The 22,846-nt window shown below is 41.9% G+C and overlaps 2 protein-coding genes across 7 annotated transcripts in view; one reads left to right on the forward strand and one right to left on the reverse strand.

Moving 5' to 3' along the window:
- The window catches only part of AK5 (adenylate kinase 5), a 228,669-nt gene extending 211,679 nt beyond the window's left edge, over positions 1-16,990 (forward strand). The window contains exon 14 of the mRNA XM_058538359.1: positions 15,620-16,990. Within this exon, the coding sequence (XP_058394342.1) occupies positions 15,620-15,688 (69 nt within the window). The 3' untranslated portion in view covers positions 15,689-16,990. The remainder of the gene's footprint in view (positions 1-15,619) is intronic.
- Positions 16,991-20,754: 3,764 nt separating this feature from the next.
- The window catches only part of ZZZ3 (zinc finger ZZ-type containing 3), a 118,600-nt gene continuing 116,508 nt past the window's right edge, over positions 20,755-22,846 (reverse strand). For 3 of the 6 annotated variants that reach the window (XM_058538336.1, XM_058538337.1, XM_058538335.1), the window contains one exon: positions 20,757-22,600. In XM_058538336.1, coding sequence (XP_058394319.1) covers positions 22,456-22,600 — 145 coding nt within the window. In that variant the 3' untranslated portion in view covers positions 20,757-22,455. Of the gene's footprint in view, positions 22,601-22,846 lie in introns of all 6 variants that reach the window. The other 3 variants (XM_058538339.1, XM_058538338.1, XM_058538340.1) reach the window with 2 other exon arrangements.

Consider the following 22,846-nt stretch of genomic DNA (forward strand, 5'->3'; position numbering starts at 1 on the left):
CTGGAAACACAGCAGTAAACAAGACAGACGAAGTCCCTCACTGGGAAGAGAAAAACGGTAGACAAGAAAGTAAAATAATTGCTAATAGGATAGGCTCTATGAATAAAACAGAAGAGTGAGTTGTCGGGGGTGGGGGTGTGTTTTAGTTGGGTGTTCGGAAAGTCTCTGGGGAGGTAGCATTTGAATTAAGATCTGACTGATATAAACATAGTTGTCTGGGACTCTTCCCTGGGAATTGGGTGGGAGACAAGGAATTCCCTGAAAAGAAGGGCTTGTTGTGAACTGGAGAAACCCCAGAAATAGCGCCCTCGAGTGGCATGTACAGAATTGTATAAATTGATCCTTAAAATCTCTCATTTTTCTAAGTCTAAAAGTAACAACTACTTTTAAAAAAAAAACAAACTAGAAAATTTAAGAGTATTGGGGCCGGCCCTGTGGCTTGGCGGTTGGGTGCCCGCGCTCCGCTGCTGGCGACCCGGGTTCGGATCCCGGGCGCGCACCGCTTCTCCGGCCATGCTGAGGCCGCGTCCCACATACAGCAACTGGAAGGATGTGCAGCTATGACACGCAACTATCTACTGGGGCTTTGGGAGGCGGGAAATAAATAAATAAAATTCTTTAAAAAAAGAAAATTTAAGAGTATAAAGACAAAAATTTTCCAGAATTTTTCCATTCAAAGATAACCACTAATGAACATTTTGAGTTATTTTCTTGTTGCCGTAATTGGGCAACATTTGTTTTTCCCCATTTTTTATATACTTTTTGCTCATGGTATAATTAGCCCAGAAACACCCCAGGCCATAGATGAAAAGGGCCTGATAACAGATGATAGCTGTCCCTGGATTATTTATTGGTCTTAATCAATTAAAAAAATAGAGAGAGAGGCCAATGACTTATCAAACATGCATTTTACAGATGCAGAAAATCCAGTTCCTTCACAACTCTGCTTTTGTAAAGGAGAAAATAGGTTTTTATTCAGCATTCTTCTGCTGCAGTGTCCCAACTTCATAAATAGTTTAGCCGGGGCGACCCCGTGGCTTAGCGGTTGAGTGCGCGCGCTCGCTGCTGGCAGCCCGGGGTTCGGACCCCTGGCGCCCACCGACGCACCGCTTCTGTGGCCATGCTGACACCGTGTCCCACATACAGCAACTAGAAGGATGTGCAACTATGACATACAACTATCTACTGGGGGGCTTTGGGGACAAAAAAAGAGGAGGATTGGCAATGGATGTTAGCTCAGAGCTGGTCTTCCTCAGCAAAAAAAGGAGGATTAGCACGGATGTTAGCTCAGGGCTGATCTTCCTCACAAAAAAAAAAAATTAAAAAAAAATAGTTTAGCCATTTTTAGTTAAGTCCTGAAACACAGCAGTACCCATATTGTTCTGGGTAGTCATCCAGTCTGGCGGGAGACTTCCTGTGACCTGACGAATGGAGATGAGTAATGCAGTCCCTGGTCCTGCCATAAAAGGAGTGGAAGCAGAAGGCACCATAACACCACATTTCCCCCCTTGGATGCAAAATCTGCTTGATAACCCTTACTTGACTAGACTGCTTGGCTTGGAGTCTAACAAGTAAAGGAAAGCCCAGGATTACTTTATGCCTTGAATTCTCTGTACTGGAATTCTTAATTTTGATACTTCTTTCAGTTGTCTAAAGGAACTCCAACTAATTTTCAGTTCAATTTCTCTCTGAATATCTGAGAATGTCCCTATGGTGACTTTACATACAAATGAGTTGCACTGGATATAAAAGTTAGGTCATAATATTTTTTGATCAAAAATAAGTAAACATTGAACCAGCCCTGATGGCCTAGTGGTTAAAGTTCGATGCACTCCACTACAGTGGCCAGGGGTTCGCAGGTTCGGATCCCGGGTGTGGACCTACACACTGCTTATCAAGCCATGCAGTGGTGGCGTCCCCCGTACAAAATAGAGGAAGATGGGCACGGGTGTTAGCTCAGAGACAATCTTCTTCAAGCAAAAAGAGGAGGATTGGCAACAGATGTTAGCCCAGGGCCGATCTTCCGCACCAAAAAAAAAAAAAAGTAAAAAGAAACAGGTAATGCTAATTTTTTTTTTTTTTAAATCCATTGTGTATTTTACACAGACAGCGCATCTCCATTCTGAGTAGCCATATTTCAAGTGCTCAATAGCAACAACGGGGCAGTGACTTCCTTACTGGAGAGCACAGTTCCATATCTGTAACCCACTCCATTATTTTCATTTTTTTGCAATCTACTTTCTGGGGAAAATCCCAAATTTGTCTTCCACATTCCCAATTCAGCTTTTTTGTTTGTTTTTTGGGGTTTCTTTTGTGAGGAAGATCAGCCCTGAGCTAACATCCATGCCAATCCTCCTCTTTTTTGGGGGAGGAAGATTGGCCCTGAGCTAACATCCATACTGATCTTCCTCCACTTTACGTGGGATGCCGCCACAGCGTGGCCTGACAAGCGGTGCGTCCGTGTGCTCCTGGGACCCGAATCCAGTCCGTCGGCAGCGGAGCACGCGCACTTAACTGCTACACCATGGGGCCAGCCCCATTCAATTCAGTTTTTTACACCATCATTCCTGCTCTCTAGCTGCCGACATTGATTTTAATTCTCATGTGTATTTTTGTTTACCTTAGCTTATTCTTTTCTTCTCACACTGTTGCCTTTTCAGTCTGAGCCTGTTCTCATTTCATGACTTTCTGTTCTTGTTTCCTAGCAACCATGTCTTCTTACATTCTGGTGAAACTAGCAACAGTGCACATTAATTGTCCTTCCTGTGTGTTCTTAGAGCCTTGTTTCTTTCTCCTCTTTGTATTTATCATGCTTTGTTATAATTACTTCTTTACTTCTCTGTAGCTACCAATAGAAAGTCAGTTCTCTGGTGGGAAGAATTATGTCTGTCTTGTTGACAGCTGTATCCCCAGTGTGTAGCACTGAGCCTGGCATAAGAAAAAAAAAGGTACTCAATAAATACTTATTGTCGAGTATTCAAAAATTTTATTTAAAAATTTTCCAGGTTCTGCATTATATGATTTTCAAGGGTCTTCTCTCCTTCTGAGTCACTGGAATAGTGGCCTTTTGCCTTTTTCTGTAGTTTTTTCCCCCAGAAATCTCAATTTGTTTAAGTTCACTTATCTTCTATTCTGGTTATCTACTGTTGTTGCTAATAAACCACCTCGAAATTTAGTGGTGTAAAACAAGCACCATGATTTGATACTTGTGGCCTCTGCACATCAGGAATTTGAAAGAAGCATGGTGGGGATGTCTCTTCTCTGCTCCCTGGTGTTTGGGGCCTCAGCTGGGATGACTCAGACACCGGGGGCTACCCCAGCTAGGGTTGTTGTGTCCACTTCAGAGATGGTTCTTCATTCACATGTCTGCTGCCTGAGCTGAGATGGCTTAGCCAGAACTGTCAACCAGAGCGCCTATCTGTGACCTCTCTGGAATGGCTGCGCTCCTCACAGCATTGCTCCTGGGGTCCAAAGCTGGTGCCCCAGTGATAGCCTCCAGTGAATGTTCCAAGGGCCCAAGGCAGGAGCTGCAAGGCTTCTTCTGACCTTGCCTAGGAAGTTACACAGTGTCGCTTCTACTACTTTCTACGGGTTACGAGAAGGCCAGCCCAGGTTGTAAGGGATGGTGGTTATACACCATCTCTTGATGGGTGAGTGGCAAAGTCACATTCAGAAGAGTACGTGGGTGGGAGATAGTGTTGCTAGCATTTTTGGAAACTATAATCTGCTACATCCTCCCATTCAGGGGTGGAGGTGGAGGGGAATCCTCCAGACCCACAGGATATGCAGATTGGCATTAATCTCATTTTATGTGCCCTTAAGTACTGGTGGCACTCAGGACTGGTCGTGCTCAGATCTCACGCTGGAGGGCACACCAGGGTGCACAGCTCCTCCTCTGGTCTCCAGCATCTGGGAAGCTGGCACCTAATGTGGAATTGCGGGGTTGAGGGGGCTGAGCAGGGACCCTGTGCCCTGCGATGCCCTTGCTCCCAGGGCTCTTCCTGCTTGCCCCTCCTGCACCAGGGCCGCTCCTCCAAGTTTGGCATGCGTCCCCACTCCCTTCAGTTGTTCTTTTGGGAATACGGTCATAAGTCAGATATAGAAAAATATGTCCTGGTGGAGCATAGGGAGAACTCTTGCCTTTGAAAATCATGGCCATGTAGCAGAAGGACAGATATCTGCTTTTCTGGTCATTTTCTGGGTCAGGAGCACATTATGGAATCTAGTTCCATTGGCAATAAGTAACAAGCCCAGTTTTCAGAATTCCTATGACTCCTCACTTTTTTCTTGGTCTCCATGGATATTTTAGTGGGAAGTTGGGAGAGGCTTTATCAAGGGATGCTTGCCAGATCCCATGCCCCAGGAGGTAAGGGGCGGGAGAGGGTGTTTCCTTGAGATTCTTTGAAGATCCATCAAATAGGCTACACAGAGGAGAGCATCAGCAGGTGATCCAGTGGTCCTTGCTGCGTTAAAATTGTCGTGTTCACGTTGGTGGCTGGGATTAGATTTACTCAAAGGATTTCTTTTTTTCAAATTACTAAAGTAATGCTCACTACAATAAAGGGAAGAGTAAAGGTATCTATCTATCTATTTATAAAACAACTAACAATGCTCCTTGCAATCTTACTCCCTTCAAAAAACCAGTCTGAGGAGCCGGCCCAGGGGCATAGTGGTTAAGTTTGCACGCTCTGCTTCGGCGGGCCCGGGTTTGCAGGTTCAGATCACAGGAGCGGACCTATGCACTGCTCATCAAGCCATGCTGTGGCGGCGTCCCACATATAAAGTGGAGGAAGATGGGCACGGATGTTAGTCCAGGGCCAATCTTCCTCAGCAAAAAGAGGAGGATTGGCAACAGTTGTTTAGCTCAGGGCTAATCTTCCTCACTAAAAAAAAAAAAAAACCAGCGTGAACAGTTTCTTGTGTATCTTTCCACCTCCCTGCCTTCCTCCTCCTCCTTCTTCTTTCTCTCTTGTTCTCTCTCTGTCACTCTCTCACCCTCTCTCTCTCTCACCTCAACCTATCTACTCTGTATAAACACACCCTCCCCCTGTGGTGGAGAGTTCTGATTTCATGAAAATACTACCATCCTGTACACATTTCTTGGGAACATCTGGAAGTCAATACATATCACAATAATGTTTTCTTTTTAATAGTTATGTAATATTCCATAATATGGATATTCTATAATTTATTCAACTAGTTTCTTTCTAGTTGGGTTCTATTTGTCTACTACTGACAACTATGCAGTAAACAAACCCCCTTATTTGGGCTTTTGTTTCTGGTGGGAGAGACTGCTAAGCTAGTCTAAGCAGAGGTTTTTTTAACCCATTCGTTTCCACTCCCCTTTCTCTCCACATTGCCCTGAGAAGAGCTCTGAACAGAGAAAAGCTCTGGGATTTCCCAGTTCCTGGATGTTTGGCCCCTTCTATCGATGTCCCACCTCAGCCAAGTTTACTCCTCAGTCCCGAGGCAGCACTCCCCAGGGTGACAGCCACCAGCAACCTGGACTTGGAGACAACCCTCCGTCCTGCCTGCTGGCTCGAAAACAAGAAAGGTTTTCACTTTGAAGGAGAAAGCGACTTCCAGGAGCCCTAAGGTTCTCTCCTCTCACTTGACAAATGAGGCATGAACCTTCCATCTGTCTCGGAGAGACTGAAACTCATTCTTTATGACTCTGCTTGAAACAGTCTTCTCTCCAGCCCCCTCCCCTCCTGACTCTCAGGCCTTCACTAGATTCCTGCAAAGAGCTTTTGATTCAGTGCAATATTCTTTGCCCCGCTGCGGTCCTGTTGAAATGAGTTGTGCTCACTGCGGCCTGTATCCTCCCAGAACAGCAGGCGGAAGAGAACTCCAGACCTTTGTTCTCTCCTGTACACATTCTTGACTTCCTTCCTCTGTGGCTGCTTTCATCACATGGTGGGTTTTGCCTTCACCCGTCTCGGGGCAGACCCTTCCATGGGCTTCCCTCAACTCAGAACCTCTCCCGGAGCCGCTGCCATGGATTCCACTGGCAGAGAATTGGTGCTGGTCCATCTGAGGTCCCTGACTAGTCACTGACATTGATGGGGCATCTCTAATGTCCCAGGCATGGTGCTTCATGCTAGGAATTCAGAGAGGAAAAAAGACGCATGAAAATCTGCACCCCTAGCCAGGTGATAGATGTAGTACTAGGATTGACAGAATGTTCCAGGTCTTTGGGAGCACAGAGCTTGGGCCTGGAAAGGTAGATAAAGGCTTCAGAGAGAAGAAGACATTTGGGCTGGGTCCTAAGGATGAGTACAACTTCATGACAGATGGAGGAGAAGGGACAAAGGCACTGACACTTGGGGGCTCAATAACGTCAGCACAGGATGTAGTGCCAAACAGATGAATTAAAGTAGAGGCAGGCTAGACTGAAAAGCAAAGTGAGGCAAGGCTGTGAGGGGTCTTGAATCCGTTCATTCATTCATTCATTCCTCCTTCATTCAATACATTTTCTAGATCAGCATTGTCCAACAGAAATATAATGTGGGCCACATATGTAATTTAAAATGTCCTAGTAGTCACATTAACCAAAAAGAAGTAAAAAGAAACAAATGAAATTAATTTAACAATACATTTTATTTAACCTACTATATCCTAAGTATTATAATTTCAACATGTAATAGATATAAAAATTGAGATTTTTTACATTCTTTTTTTTAATATGTCTTCAAAATCTGGTACTTAAGCATATCTCAATTCAGATGCGAAATTTTCGTCAGAAATACCAGAATTGTATTTGCATTTCATAAAATTTATGGTAGAAAAGGTAGATTTCACATACCCAAGTTGTTCCATATATTTTTTAATTTTCCAGTAACCGAATCAAATACCAGTTTTAAAAGTTAAATTAATTTTAATTTCATAATATTAAAAATTCAGTTCCTCCGTTGTACTAGCCACCTTTCAAGTGTTCAGTAGCCACGCATGGCTACTACAATAAATAGCACAGTTCTAGACGATCCTAGAAAATTTGAGGGCCGGCCCCGTGGCTTAGCGGTTAAGTGCGCGCGCTCCGCTGCTGGCGGCCCAGGTTCAGATCCTGGGCACGCACCAACGCACCGCTTCTCCAGCCATGCTGAGGCCATGTCCCACATACAGCAACTAGAAGGAAGTGCAGCTGTGACATACAACTAGCTACTGGGGCTTTGGGGGGAAAAAATAAATAAATAAAATCTTTAAAAAAAAAAAAAAAGAAAGAAAATTTGAGCTAAATACTGCAGGTAATGGAGGGAACCACTGGGTAACTTTAAATAGGGAAATGACTGATCAGATCTGTTTTAGAAAGGTCACTTTTAGAAAAGATGATTTTTTTTTCATGTCTGTAAAAAATCTGTTAGTTGAATTTATTTTATTTATTTATTTACTTATTTACTTATTTATTTTGTGAGGAAGATGAGCCCTGAGCTAACATCCATGCTAATCCTCCTCTTTTTGCTGAGGAAGACCGGCTCTGAGCTAACATCTATTGCCAATCCTCCTCCTTTTTTTTTTCTCCCCAAAGCCCCAGTTGATAGTTGTATGTCATAGTTGCACATCCTTCTAGTTGCTGTATGTGGGACGCGGCCGCACCATGGCCGGAGAAGCGGTGTGTCGGTGCGCACCCAGGATCCGAACTCGGGCCGCCAGTAGCAGAGCGCTCGTGCTTAACCGCTAAGGCACGGGGCAGGCCCCCTGTTAGTTGAATTTAAACTTCAGACAGAATTGGGAGAAAGAGAAGACAGAAGGAAAGATAGTACCATGTGACATTTTAAATGGACAAACTGCTCGTCCTTTGGGAAGTCCTATGTTTAGAGAAGCCATTAATGTGCAGATTATAAATCATCCTTGTATTTTTGCTAAAGCTTGTCCTTAAAGCTCTCTAAAGTAAAAGCATATATAGTCCTCCTTCTTTCTAAGGCCTTGAGAATGAGGAGAAATACGTGGCCTGACCGGATATGAGAAATGGATGACTCCCCAGGAGCAGTCTTGTACATAACCCTAACTTTTGAAAAAAGCGTCTAATGACAGTCCCCGGCCGGTGCACAGGTGCAGCACATGAAGGGCTTGGCCTTGGCTGCTCTCCTCCGGCCAAGAGGGATCCCTGTGGTGTGAGGCTCTGCCTGGTTTAACGGAGGACAGGATTAGAAGAGGAGGAAGGTGGCACACACAGTATAATCATAAACCACTCTGCGACAGCGTGGGTTTGTCCCAGAAGCCCCATGATACCAAAACATGAAAAGCAAAACTAAAACTCAAGCAACGTTTTGAACAGTGTGGGAAAATTCAGGAAAAACACAACTAGACCTGGGCAGTGTTTGAACCGGCCAACTGTTTTATGGTTTACAAATTCATGGAACTAAAGAGAAGAGTAGGCAAAATGGGCAATTCCCAAAGCGATGTGACTACTTTCCTAATTTAACATATGTTCTGCTGACTGCTGGGAAATATTATCTCTGACTGCTCTCCTTCGAGAACTCAGGTGCAAACTCGGAAATGTAATCATATTTCCTGTTCACTTGTTTTTAGCTTTTTTTAAAAAAAATCTTTTCTATGTTGATCACTTACTGCAGGATTTTATATCAAATCTCAGACCAAAAAGGGCAAGTTCTTAAAGTCAGAAGCAAATCCACTTACCTAGTTTTCAATTAAATTTAATACATTAAAACCTCATACATTCTGACTTTGCTGATTCAGAATTGGAGATCTTTTGGGAAAGGGACATCATGAAACTTGCTTTTACTATTCATGGGAAAAGAGGGTTGCTGTAAATTGGTATTATAAGTATTGATTATGGAGCAAAAACTTACCATATATTGGAGGACATCTTATTTTCAAGTTTGCACAATTGTTGAGGAAATCTCCTTCACACAAAACGACAATATGCTAATTACACAGGCTTCTCATCTGTTCACCAAAGACGTTCAACACCAGCACCTTGTTAGCTGGTTTAAAATTTGCTAAAGTTGTAAATACTGAGAATAGTTCCTGTAACTTAGAAGGCACTTAGTCAGTTGGTTCTTTGCCATTTCCTTTGAGTTACACAGTTATATGTGAAAATATAAAAGCCACTTATTGTTCTCCTAAAGTATTCTCCATGTGGCAATTAGATGAGCAGGGAGAATCCACTTTGAGACTCAGGAAATGTTGGGGAAATCTACAGAGAACCAAAGGGGAGATTCAGAGAGTGGACAGAGGCTTTGGTCTCACCCAGTTCAGCTGGGCTGTTTTTTTTTTCCTTTTATTTTTTTGGTGAGGAAGATTAGCCCTGAGCTAACCTCCATTGCCAATCCTCCTCTTTTTCCTGAGGAAGATTGGCCCTGGGCTAACATCTGTGCCCATCTTCCTCTACTTTATGTGTGGGACGCCTGCCACAGCATGGCTTGATGAGCAGTGTATAGGTCCGCGCCTGGGATCCGAACCTACGAACCCCAAGCCTTCAAAGCAGAGCACGCGAACTTAACCACTACACCACCAGGCCAGCCCAGCTGGGCTCACTTTTGCTCCATAAAAACCCAATTCATACCTTTCCCAACACACACACACACACACACACACACACACACACCCGCCTTCTATAAGAAAAAAGAAGTTGCCTCACTGCCTCTAAATTTTTTTCTCAGAACTTTGTTTCTTGGGCCTAATGAGAATCCCAGATAGCTTCATAGATTTCCCACTCACCCAAGTCAAAGGCTGCTTATTCCACCTAGAAAGCCTGATTATTTGATTTTGTCGTTAAATCTCCTCACGTCCTTGGTCTCCACAGAGGCACACACCACAGCATGTGACTCTGGCTGGGTGGCAACGAGAAGCTTTTTTTAATTTAATTAAATAAATAAATCCCCATATTTAAGCCACGAAGTAAAATGAAGAGGGAGGTTTGGGATGGAACTAGAAGCGGGAAATGGTCCAGCTAAGCTCCGGGGCATGACTCACTCCTGCAGCCGGGCCCCCAGATTCCCCCAAAACCTCAGCTTTGGCCTGATTGACACGATCCCAGTGGAAAGCCTTCGCCTCCAGCTGTCAGAGGTTAACAAGGGTCGCTTCAGGCACTCGTGCTCATTAGCCCTTGTTTCTGAAGCCAAGTTGCCCAGTTTTCATAAGAGAGAATCCCATGTCCTTCCATCAAGTCCAGATTGTGGGTCAGAAAATGGGCCAAGAGCGTATTTCTTCCCCCACAACAGCCTGTTTCTGTGAGGAAAGGGAAGAGGGAATGTGGAAATGAGGATACATTCTTTCATTTGACTTTTCTTTGCCTGCCTATCTAGAGCCAAGCACTGAGGGTACAAATGTTGAGTGACAGCCTTGTCCTCACAGATCCTACCATCTAGCTGGACGTGTAGATATTTGGGATAATGGTGGGTTTTATCTGACCAAGAAGTGAAAAATTGAACATTACAGTGAACTGCAACCAGTTGAATGTGTTGAAGGAGCCATTAGTTCATTATGATGATAAAGAGGGAAGGTAACACAATGAACTGAAAGGTGGTTGTAATGAACAAATGTGTTTTCATCAGAATCTAAAAGAAATTCTGGATAACGGTCAACCCAAATTATGTGAATCCAAAGCTGGCATGACATTGAACGACCAGGTTATCAATTATGAAAATAGAGAAAAATAGAGAGGACATAATCAATGGTCTTTTAAAAAATTTTGTACTAACAATTTATCAGTGTTAAAAAAGACATAATGACTATTAGATGGGAGACAAGGACGTGGGAAATGCAGGCCTGGGTTTCTTTTGGAAGGAAGATAAATTTAGCAAAGCATATAAGGTTGGAGAATGTTCGGTAGTATTGGTTAGAGGAGAACAGATTGGAGGAGGGAAATGTTTCAGGGCTAGCTAGAAATAGGATGTGATAAGTCAGTTAAACGCAAGGAACTAGTAGAGTTCAGCCAGACACTGTGGAGAGCAGATAAATAATGAGGAAGACTGCAAAATATCGACCACCTTGTGAGGACAAGAGAGGTGCCAGAATATAGGTGTGGTTTGTCCAAATGAAGCAGATGGTGTAACCCATCTGAAAGTCCCACTACAGGCATCCCTAATTGTACTGAGAATACTGATGTGCAAATGAAGTAGAAGGTGACTTGGGGTCATCCCTAGTCTAATTAGTGTCCTCTTCTGGGAAAGATCTGGAGTGGGCTTTGGGAAGTGTTTGTGCCAAGAACAAAGCATTGGACACTAGGCCAGAGAACTTACATGACATACAAAGGATTGTACTGTGTCTTTGTGCTCAGGGAACTTCTTGGGTTCCAGAGACCTGATGTATCTCCCACTGATATGGCTGTGGACAGCGTAAATGATAAGCCAAGGGTTTGTGGATTTGTCTTTTCTTAGCCACGCTTACTGCAAGGAAGGGAGACTGAGAAGGGGCAGGGAAAGGAAGTCACCAACCCCTCCCCTTCTCCCTCCTCCCAGGTTTGATAAGGCAAAGTCAGGTGACTGTTCAGAGCGCAGTGGGCAGTGGCAGATTTGCTGAAAAGGGATGTGAGGAGGGCAGACATTCCAAGGCAGGTCTTGTAGATTCAGGTTAAAGATGATAAGGCATTATGCTGCAATACAAAGGAGTGGTGTTGATGCCCACTACAACGTGGTTAACTTTGAAAACATGATGCTAAGTGAAAGAAACCAGTCATAAGAGACCGCATAGTTCCATTTATCTAAAATGTCCAGAATAGGCAAATCTATGGAGGCACAACCTCATCCCAACCTATTTGTCAAGCCTCCTCTCCTTCTCCTTCCCCAAACCAAACCGCTTTTGCTGTACCCTCAACAAATGAGCCAGTGCTCCCTGAAAAATCCAGATGCTTTCAGAGCTCCGAGCCTTGGCACATGCTGTTCTCTCCAAAAGGAAGACTCGTTCTTCTTTACCATCTGCAAATACATACCCATTCCACCAGGCTCCGCTTAGCTGGAGACACTAAGCTGACCTGAACAATCCTGATGCCTACGGATAGGAGCCTCATCCCCATGAAAATGTGAACTTAGATTCAGAATAGCACAGAATACCAGAGCTGGAACCCACCTGGAGGCTCTCAAGTCCTAGTTCAGTCCTCTCATACAGCAGAGGAGGAAACCGAGGCCCCAAAAGGATGAGTGGCTAGTCGGAGTCTTGAAGCCCACTGGGGACAGCACAGGTATCGTCACTCCTAATACAGTGCTCTTTGCCTTACGCTTCAACCTTTTTGCAATTCTTTTCAATTAAACAAATATTTATCAAAGATTTTTATGTACCTGTGTTTGATGATATCAACCCATTCCTTAAAAACCCTTGTGTGACTCTCCATTATTCTCATGTAATAGGGTATATAAGCCTCTTTATAGTCAACTTCTGCATATCATTCCAGCTTCACTCCTTGCTACTCCCATCAAATTCAACCATTCAGCCATTTTGAACCAGTGGATGTAGTGTATGTAGTCAACAAGCACAAGGACTTTGGAGTCAGAGATCTGGGTTTGAAACAGGTCTCTGCCACTTACTTAGCTGCATGACCTTGGGAAATTTAATTCATCTGTCACAGCCTCAGTTTTGTCAGCTGTGAAATGGGGATAGCCTGTCTTCTAAGATCATTTTTAGAATTACCTGATTGTTTAAAAAGCGCTTATGCTAGGGAAGTGGGGTGGGATGGAGCAGCGGATGGAACAGGGAGCAAATGAGGAGGGAAAGGAGTGAGCAAGAGAAGGAGCCAGGAAGGGAAGGAGGGGAAAAGTGCGAGGGCAGGACGGAGTGGGGCGGAGTGGGCAAAGCAGGGATGGAGGGATGGAGGAAGGGACTGGGGGAGGGAGAGGGAAGGAAGAAGGAAGGGAGCTAGCAGAGAAGGGAGGGCAGAAGTGGGGGAAAAAAGACAAATAAATACATAACAAGGATTTATCTTCATTCGTGGTAAAGTTCATTATTTTAAATGATGATGATGATGATGATGACTTTCCTCAGGAAGCTTGCCTGGCCTACCAAGCTTGTGTAAGGTGCTCCTTTATCCCCAGCTCCCGTTCTTACCCCCCAACAGTATAAATTCCTGTTAATTGTCTCTGCCCCTGAGCTGTGAGCTCCTTGAGAGCAGGACCGCTGTCTAGTTCAGCTTGGTCTCTCCAGGACACAGTACATTGTTGGCAGCCAGGAAATGTCTGTTGGCTGGAAGGAAAAGGAAGGAGAGGAGAAGCGATAGGCAAGGCGCTGTGAGGGACAGAACCGTGGCGGAGGCCAAGTCACTGCCCCCAAATGGAGAGCCTCTGGTGGGGAGACAGTTGCCGACGGCTGTCTTTGACTCCCCTATAAGGATAACATACGACACATTGGGAGTGGCGGGGGGGGCTTAAAAATTCTTTTAATTTTTAATTTTTATTTTTCCTTATTGTGAGATGCACATACAGGAATGCATACAAGTAATATGTACAGTTTGAAGGATTATAAAATGAACACCGTGTAATCACCACACAGGTCAGGAAACAACAGTGTTGCAGCTCCCCCACGCATCCTCCTGATCACACCTCCTTCCTCTCCCCAAGAAGGAACCACTCTCCTGACTTTTATGATAATCGTTGCCTTGCTTCTCTTTATGGTCTTACCCCCTATGTATAGATTCTTAACCAATATAATTTAGTGTTGCTTGCTTTTGACCTTTATATCAATTGAATCATACTGTAAGCATGTACTTTTCAGACTTGCTTCTTTCCCTCAGCTTTGTGAGATTAATCTATGTTGTTGAATGTAGCCGTAGTTTTTTTTTCCATTATTATAGTATTCCATTATATGACTCTGCCACAATTTATTTATCCATCTACTGCTGATGGACATTTTCCATTTTTCCAGTCTGAGGCTATTACAAACAATGCTTCTATAAATGTTGTATCTATTTTCTGGGATATTTAAGTGTGGTGTTTTTTGTTTTTTTTTTTTTGAGAATTCATTCTATGTTTGGAATCAGTGAAGTCCTTAGGGTTGTGAAATGGAAACTAGTTCGCACAAAGTTAGACAAGAGTTGAAGAAATCATCTAGTGTTTCTCAAAGTGTGGTCCAAGATGGCCCACATCAAAACCAGCTGGAGCATTTGTTAAATATGCAGATTGGAAGGCCCAGCCCAAACCTACCAAAGGAGACCCTCTGGAGATGAAGCCTGAAAAAGCTGCATTTTAGCAAGCTCGCAACCCCCACCCCCACCCCACTCCCCTTCCTGTGAGTTTCACTTGGACCACCAGGCCTCTACTTGCTGTGGGTGTTCCATGTGTGGTGGGATTACTCTCAGTGGTTGGCACACTGTCAGGACATTCTGAGAGAGGAAGGGAGAGCAGAGCCTTCGTGCCCAGGACATCAGCTCCTTCCTACTTCCTCTGTGCACGGGCGTGTCAGCAATCACCAAGCAGACTCTGCCCCCAGCACCCTCGCCAGCTGAGGTCCCAGCTTCCGCTTCCTTCTCTGCACCCCTCCTCCTCATCCCCCAACCTCCGCCCTATTCCCACCCTGCTCCAAACGCTCCGGAACACTCAGAGGTCTCATTTTAATCAATTCCAAAGTCTTTCCATAACCCGTAACAATGCTTTACCTCAACAGGGCAGCTAGTGTTTGTTGTTGTTGTTATTTTAGACTTCATTTTTTAGAGCAGTTTTAGGTTCACAGTAAAATCAAGCATAAAGTACGGGGTTCTCCTATACCGCCTACTCCCAAACACGCACAACCTCCTCCACTATCAACATCCCACACAAGAGGAGGACGTTGCTTGCAATCGATGAACCTACATCAACACCTCGTTATCACCCGAAGTCTCTAGTTTACCTTAGGGTTCACTCTTGATGTTGTACCTTCTGTGGGTTTTGACAAATGTATAATGACGTGTATCTACCATTATACTATTATGCAGAATAGTTTCACTACCATAAACAACTACCTCTGTGTTCCACCTAGTCATTCCTCTCTCCCCACGATCTTTTTACTGTCTCCATAGTTTTGCATTTTCCAGAATGTCGTATTGTATGTAGCCTTTTCAGATTGGCTTCTTTCACTTAGTCATATGCATTTAAGGTTCCTCCATGTCTTTCCATGGCTTGATAGCTCATTTCTTTTGAGCACTGAATAATATTCCATTGTCTGGATGTGCCACAGTTTACTTATCCACTCACCTACTGAAGGACATCTTGTTTGCTTCTAAGTTTTGACAATCGTGAATAAAGCTCCTATAAACATCTATGTGCAAGTTTTTGTGTGCACAAGTTTTCAACTGCTTTGGGTAACTACCAAGGAGTGCAGGTGCTGGATCACATGGTAAGAGAATGCTTAATTTTGTCGGAAGCTGCCCAAGTGTCTTCCAGAGTGGCTGTGCCATTCTGCATCCCCACCAGCAGTGAAGGAGCGCTCCTGTTGCTCCACATCCTCGTCAGCATCTGGTGGAGTCAGGGTTTTGCATTTTGGCCATTCTAATAGATGTGAGTGGTTATCTTATTGTTTTAATTTAGGCACTTAGTTTTTAAACTACTGTTCACTTTTTTCTCTGTGGTTTTGGGGTTTTATGTTTTAAAATTTTGCATAGCAAGTTATAAGCAGGTCATCTTTTTTTATTCTTAAAAATGTCTTATTTACAAACATTTTTTAAGACTTTCTCTTTTTCTCCTTTTAAATACAGATAAATGCAGAGGGAACACCAGAAGAAGTTTTTCTTCGTCTCTGCACAGCTATTGACTCTCTTTTCTGAAAGCAAAAATGCACGCATGTTAAGGAGTGGAGACAGAGAAAAATATTAAAAGGTTTACCCCTTAACACAATGTTTCAAGTTAACCTTTTCTGTCCCCCCCAAATCCTGCTGTTGCTGTTTGCTTCCCAGCTTGACCTGAGAGGTGTCTGGAAATCATGCATGGCGTACCTGGTATTACCCGACCTTTCCTTCACAGTTCAGACAGCTGTCTGCACTCACAGCACACACACTTTCCTACCACATAGGTTGCCCCTCCGAGCTAAGTTAGTATGTGAACAGCAGTGCAGTGCCAGTCTGTCAGTTGTGCCCTTAGGACTTGCTAGAGTCTGATCATTTGGTTCTACTTTCATCAAATAGGGAGTTAGCATCCCTAACTCCCATCACATCTTCCTTCCTCTCCCCAGGATTATATGCTGTTGTCTGATGAAGGCCCTTAATATGGGGGGCAGGCCTGGGCATCTTCCTCTGGTGGCTGTCGCTGTTTCCTCAAGTCTCATGCAGTGGTAGCTCAGAGCCAAAGAGATTGGATTGACAAAACAATGCCAATGGCTGATAAGAAATTTGATTAAATTTGAAAACTGTGATAAGAAATTTTAAAAATGTGAAATTGTATAGCTTTTCCAAGACAGCAAAACCCAAAGTAGTCACCAGTAACATTTCTCTATTCATTTTTATGAAACTGGCTACTTGGAATACTGTCATAATGGCTAAGAGAACAAATTGGATAAATCGTCTAACCTAGTCTCTTCTATACCTGGTGGTGCATTTTGGCAATTATATATTAATACCAATGACCAAACATAATTTAAAAGCATGAGGTGATTTGTCATTGCATTCACTGGACTAATGTCAACTTATAGTTTTGATTTTAAATGATCACCTATTTTCTTACCATTGTTGCCAAACAAGTAAGACATAAAGTAAGAGTACCAAAACTCATGTGGGTGGGAAGAGGCATGTCAGTACATGACATTTAACAGATCCCAATGCTGTATTTGTTTCATACGGGCCTTTTCCAGGGGTTTGAAAACCTTATCATACTCATATGTAAAATTGTGTTCCCTTGCATCAAACCAGTGAAATCTGGGTTCTCTTTTGTGCTATCTGTTGCCAAATCAGAGCTTCTTATATATTCTACTGGAACTGCATCGTCCATTCAGTCACTACACAAGACCACAGTTTCAGTTTGCATGATTTTTTTTTTCCTTCAATGGTTGTGCAGATAAGGATCCATTCCTGGGACAGAATTGTATTTTTAAAGTCATTTTTTTTCTTGACATGGATATATACAAATAAAATAAATGGAACACAGGATAACTCTTTTTCTATTTATTTGTAACTCAAATCATTCTGGAAAGCATTTGAAGCCTTATTCCAAACAGAATTAGAAGCAAACACAGTAATAGTTGAGATTTACGATATGCTCATATGGTTTTAATTTTGGCCATATATCAGTTTTGAGCTATTACAGAGAGAACTCTCAGTGTATTCATGATACATGGTAATTTTCATATTTCCTTTTTCTCTAGCAGTCATTCTTAAACAGAAATGTCAGTGTTTGCTAAAGAAGAAATTAAATGTCTTTGGTTACAATTATGCCTCTATTAACAAAAAGGGGCACATTCCTACAACTCACACAGTTGTCAAATACTTTATTACTACCCCAAGTTGTTATACTCTCTATAGGGGAGCACAAGGAGTATTTGAGCAAACTAGAAAAAGAGAGTTACAGGATGAAAATTATCAGTTGTGCCAGAAAACACAAAATAACTCTTTTGAAGGGATTAACATTCCTTAAACACATACCGCATACTGGCAAACACAGTCCATGCCCACCACCGCTTTGATAGCTTGGGTAAGGGAAAGGAGACAGCAGGGCAGTAGATGGCCCAGCCATAGCTTTTAAGGCTGTAGTTGGCTGCCCTCTTGAAAAAAATCAGCAGGGGCTTTGCCCCGAAGAGTACCTAGAGGTGCAAATCCAGTCTTCTACAGAACTGCTAAAACATGTTACTGATTTGAATGGCTTCAAATGACATCACTACTTTAAAGTCATAGGATTTTAAAGCAGGAAAGGACCTTAGAGGTCTCTGCATAGCAGAATACCTTGTGCGTATGGAGAAGACATCAGAACACAATGCAAACTCCTTTACAATTGTCTACTTTCAAGGCCTCACCTAATCTGGCCCCGTACCCTCTCTCACCCATCAACTACCACTCTCTTCTTGGTCATTTAGCTCAAGCTACACTGGCCCTCTTAATGTTGCCTGAACAAGCCAAGCTCCTTACTGGATCAGAGCCCTTGTCATTGCTATCCTTCTGCCTCTTCCTCCAAGGCTAATTCCCTCACTCTATTCAGGTCTCTGTTCAAATTTACCCTTGTCATTGAGGCGTTCTTTTATTATTCCATCTAACATGACAGACTGGTCCCCATTCTTCCATCATTCTTCTTCAAGCATTATTTTTCTTCACAGCATTTATCTCTGCTTAAAATTACATAATATTCTTTATTTACTTGTTTATTGCTCGTCTTCTGCATTAGATTATAAGCTCCTTGAGGGCAAGGCTTTGTATCCTGAGCCCCACACAGAGCAATTATTATTGAGAGCTAACATTTCAATCCTCTGAACCTCAGTATTCTCATCTATACAGTGGAGATCATAATGGTAAGCAACCTAATAGAGGTGTTGTGAGGATTAAGCGAGTTAATAATACACATAAACCATTTACTAGTTCCTAGTGCTCAATAAAAGATGGTTCTTTGTCAACATTTATTGAGTGCCTCCCTCCCACAATTGGGACTAGGACCCAGAATTTCCACTCTAGTGCCCTTTCCATTACATCACTCTAAAAACATGGCAGAGAATCAAGATACATGGCCTAACTGGGGTCCCAGAGAGAACCAAAATCTTCTCAGCTACCCAGGGTTGAACCATATCCTTTAGATAAGACAGGATGCCAATTCTTCAGTCCTCTCAGAGCCCTGTAAAGGAGATCTCCTGAGCCAAACCTTCTAAGGGTCCCACAGATGCACTCACAGATAGACTCAGGCGTAGGTGATATCTCCTAACTTCCTAGAGAAAAAATGTAACTCCCCAAAACACTGGTCATACTACCAACAATTACTTATTGAGAGCCTGTGAAGAGCCAGGCCCTAGGGTTACAGACAGACACGGATGGTCTCTGTCCAAGAAGCTAAATGTGACAGCGCTCTCAAAAATCCATTTAATCAGCTACATGAACTGTGAAACAAAAAGTTATGTCTTTTTCTGGAATCATATAAACAAAGCACATTTTTCATCAAGCTAAGAGACAAAAACAAACACCTTACAGCCTAAAAAGGACAATGCCTCCATAATCTTGTGGAAAAACCTACTTATTATCTGGAGACTTCCAATTCCATCCAGTGCATGTGGAACAACGGCCTTCAAACTTTATCTACAGTAAAAAATACAGCTTACATAGCATGCCACACTTATAACTAAAAAAGAAATCTCACAAAACAATATTTATCCTTACTACATGTGATGTACTGTTTTCTCTATTTCTTTTTTTTAATGTTCCTCATACCTCAGTGAACTATTGTGTTCTGCAATTTAATTTAAATAAAAGAGGAAAGGGGAGAAAAATGGACAAGGCAAACTACTAGGTCAAGCGAGAGGCACAGAAACAAATTCTACCTGAGGCAGGAGACACAAGCCTTAGTATCAACTTTGCCTCAAGCCTCACAACCATGTTTGCTGCCAAATTAGAATATGTAAATTCTAGGTATGTGTGTTTTTCTAATTCACCATGGCAGACCATTTCAGTGCTTTTCCCCCATCCACAGATGTGCTTCTCTACTCCGTGCTATAAACCTGGACACGTGCTCAGGTCTGCACTCTAGGACCACACCACCCCAGGAAAAAAGACTGGAAAGCAACTCCTGCACACTTCGACCTCCAATGCCTTAGTGATGCCTGACACAAAAGGAATACTCTTGCTCAGGAAATAGCGTAGTGAGGCAGACGCTGACTCTGGAGCAATCTGTCTAGGTTAAAATCCAAGCATCACCACTTTACTAACTATAAGACCTTGGGCAATTTATTTAACCTCTCTGGCTAGATTTCCTCATATGAAAGCAGGATAATAAATGAACCCGTCTCATAAGGTTGTGAAAATTAAATCTGTTATTATATGCTTGCTTGGCACATAGTAAGCACTATATCAGTGTGCTATTATTAGCGCACATCACACCAATCAAAATCTCCTCTGCCTAAACCTTAAAGCAGTGGTTTTAGGTGTCATTACAAGTTCCTTCAGTTCTTAGCAATAACTTGAGCATAATATTTCAGGAAATACTTCTGACCTACTAAATACCACTTAATAAGCAATGCTTTAGCAAGTAGGTCTGTGTTGTCTCTTACAGCCAATAATTCTTTGTAGGAGATGGAAGGCCTACTTGAAAATGACAACCCTGCCCATTCCTGCAGTCCTCAAATGACAACAACAACAACACATTACCACTATTACTGCCCTTTAGGGCCTTTTAAAGGCATGAGGACTATTTGCTTAGAGCTGAAAAATGTAAAATAAACACATCTTGCTCAAGCAGAAAATAATCCTCTTTGCCACTCAAAATTCTCAAAAGCTTTGTCCTTGAAAAATACATTTAAGTGGATGTATTTTGTCTACTCTGTTTACCTAACAATTGTATTACTCACAGCCCTCTTTCAAAGAATACTTCATGGGATTTCTGAATGGATCTGAATGGTTCTCCAAAACTAATCAGTATTATTCCTATACAAACACAGAAGTTACAGAATTTATCATCAAATGCCACTGTCTTGCTACAAGTTGAAGGTAGATCTTCGGCATATTCACTTAACATTTAATATCAAAATGCCCAGAATTCTAACAATTCCCCTCTACTCCCCCCAACTAATAATTCCAAGGTGAGAAGTTAAGCTCAAATCCATATTCTTTTCTTCTGATGTGATATATTTTATAAACATCATCAGTAATATTTAATCAATATATTACTTTAAAATTCTCATATTTCTATATTTAAAATTATATTACTTTTCTCAATTAAAAAAAATAGGGTATAGATTTTAGTACCCTACAATGTATTGAAGAGGACTAATGTTCCCTTGATTTAAAATTGGAAAAAACAAGGAACTATAAAAATTGGGTCAGTATAATACTTAATTAATCTTAGAATATTTATATTATCTTTTCCAATAATCAATTCTATTTTCCAAGGAGTATAGTGATTTTCAAAAACCACCTGTTTAAATGAAATACGTGAGGGGCTTATTTTCATCAAAAAGAATGAGAGTAAAATTTTTCAACCGAAGTTTAGTTTTCACATCTGCACATGAATAATTGCCTTTTTCTTTAACCATGGTATGTGTTCTTTTTGCAACCTATTTTAATTTAGTGTTTCAGCACACACTGAGTGAAAACATTACCATCTTTTACAGAGCTTCTCAAGTTCACCCCCTTTTCCATAATACAGTCCTTACTCTTTTTAAAGGACAGGTAGGTAAAACAACTCCTTAAAAAAAAAAAACCAACTTGCAGTTTTAACACTAGTAAAAAACTCCAAAATCTAACCAAAAGGAAGTCACAACAAACATTCTATAATATAAACAGACAGTATCCACATAGTTTATTTCTCACAGTTCTCCTGACAAATGAACATTATTCAAGAACATACTGTATACACAGATAAGAAGAAACATACAAAATGTTTTAAATGATGCACAACAAAATCCAGCAGTATAAAAGAATGCACGTGAACTCTCGCTCACTGCGCAGACTCAATTCTATCACTTGTTTAAATAGTAATAAAAATACAATCTTTTATGGATCTTGTGCAGACTACAAAAGAGGGAAATTATTACCATATATATGATTTTTATATTAGGCAGTTTTCTTTGATGAGTTGCACTAACAACTCCAAATACAGAGGCAGAAGGCTGTGTATTTTAAAGGAATTAATGTTGTGAATTAGAGACTTTACACAGTTACTACCACTGGCACTTTTCACCATAGTTTGTACACATCACATGATAATCTTATATAACATTACATTTAAAAAATATATCTGAGTGACAATTTTATAACATTCACACACCATGAGCTGGTTAAGGAAGCAATACCACAGTTGCCTCCTGTAGTGCTTCACTGTTGGTAATAAGGACAGTTCATTGTGGTTAAAAGAAATTAGACATCAATATGGTTAAGCAGCTCCAACTTACTAAAGGCCATCAGTGGCCACCACTGGGACAGTGAGTTGTTTTAAAGTGTATATCCTAGAAGCAAACACCATCATTGGTTAAAACTTTGTCTAAAGAAGTCAGTTTCTGTGCTGAAAACTATTTTCACAAAACTGAAAGCTACTAAACTGTTTTAATATAAATACTTTTGTCTTCTCATTATCATATTTATGACCAAGTTCTTTGAAACCTTTGGAATTTACTCTCTCTTTAATGTGTGCTCTCGTTTCCATCTCACCCATTTAAGATCACCACCTAAAAGGCTTTAAGGTGGTGGTGAGAAATTCACCAAGGAAACCCTTTGCTCACCAGGAATGTTCAGCTGCTGAACAGTGATCTAGAGCCACAACGGTGCAGAGCTGGACTTGACGAGAACACTCAGGAAGCTGTCATGCTGTGAGTGTCATTTCAGGGAAAGCAGAGAATCTTTCCAAACTGTGCACATAATTCACAATGATACCATTGCTATGTGTTGAAGAGGACTAGTATACGATGTTCTCTTCCATGTCATCTGTTTGCTGGAAAGTAGTTTGGGTCAAGGTAATTATAACTGGTGCCTTGGGACACACAGTAGTCTCTGTCTAAGAATGTCTCTGACCTATAAACAGGTTCTAATTGGTGATCTTCCTTGTGAATATCTGTTTCATGTAGGCTGCAAAGAAAAAACACAAACACATCATTACATGGCACTGGATGCATTTTGGTCTAGATATTACAAAACTTCCTCACAGCTCTACCTGTTTAAATCCATTAATCTATCAAAATCTCTACTGAAAAGTTACTTGAGAAGTAGTATGATTAAAGAAAATTTCTTAAAGATTTTATTTATTTATTTTTCCCCCCAAAGCCCCAGTAGATAGTTGTATGCCATAGCTGCACATCCTTCCAGTTGCTGCAT

Source organism: Diceros bicornis, chromosome 4, assembly GCF_020826845.1.
Source record: "Diceros bicornis minor isolate mBicDic1 chromosome 4, mDicBic1.mat.cur, whole genome shotgun sequence".
In the NCBI taxonomy this organism is placed as follows: domain Eukaryota; kingdom Metazoa; phylum Chordata; class Mammalia; order Perissodactyla; family Rhinocerotidae; genus Diceros; species Diceros bicornis.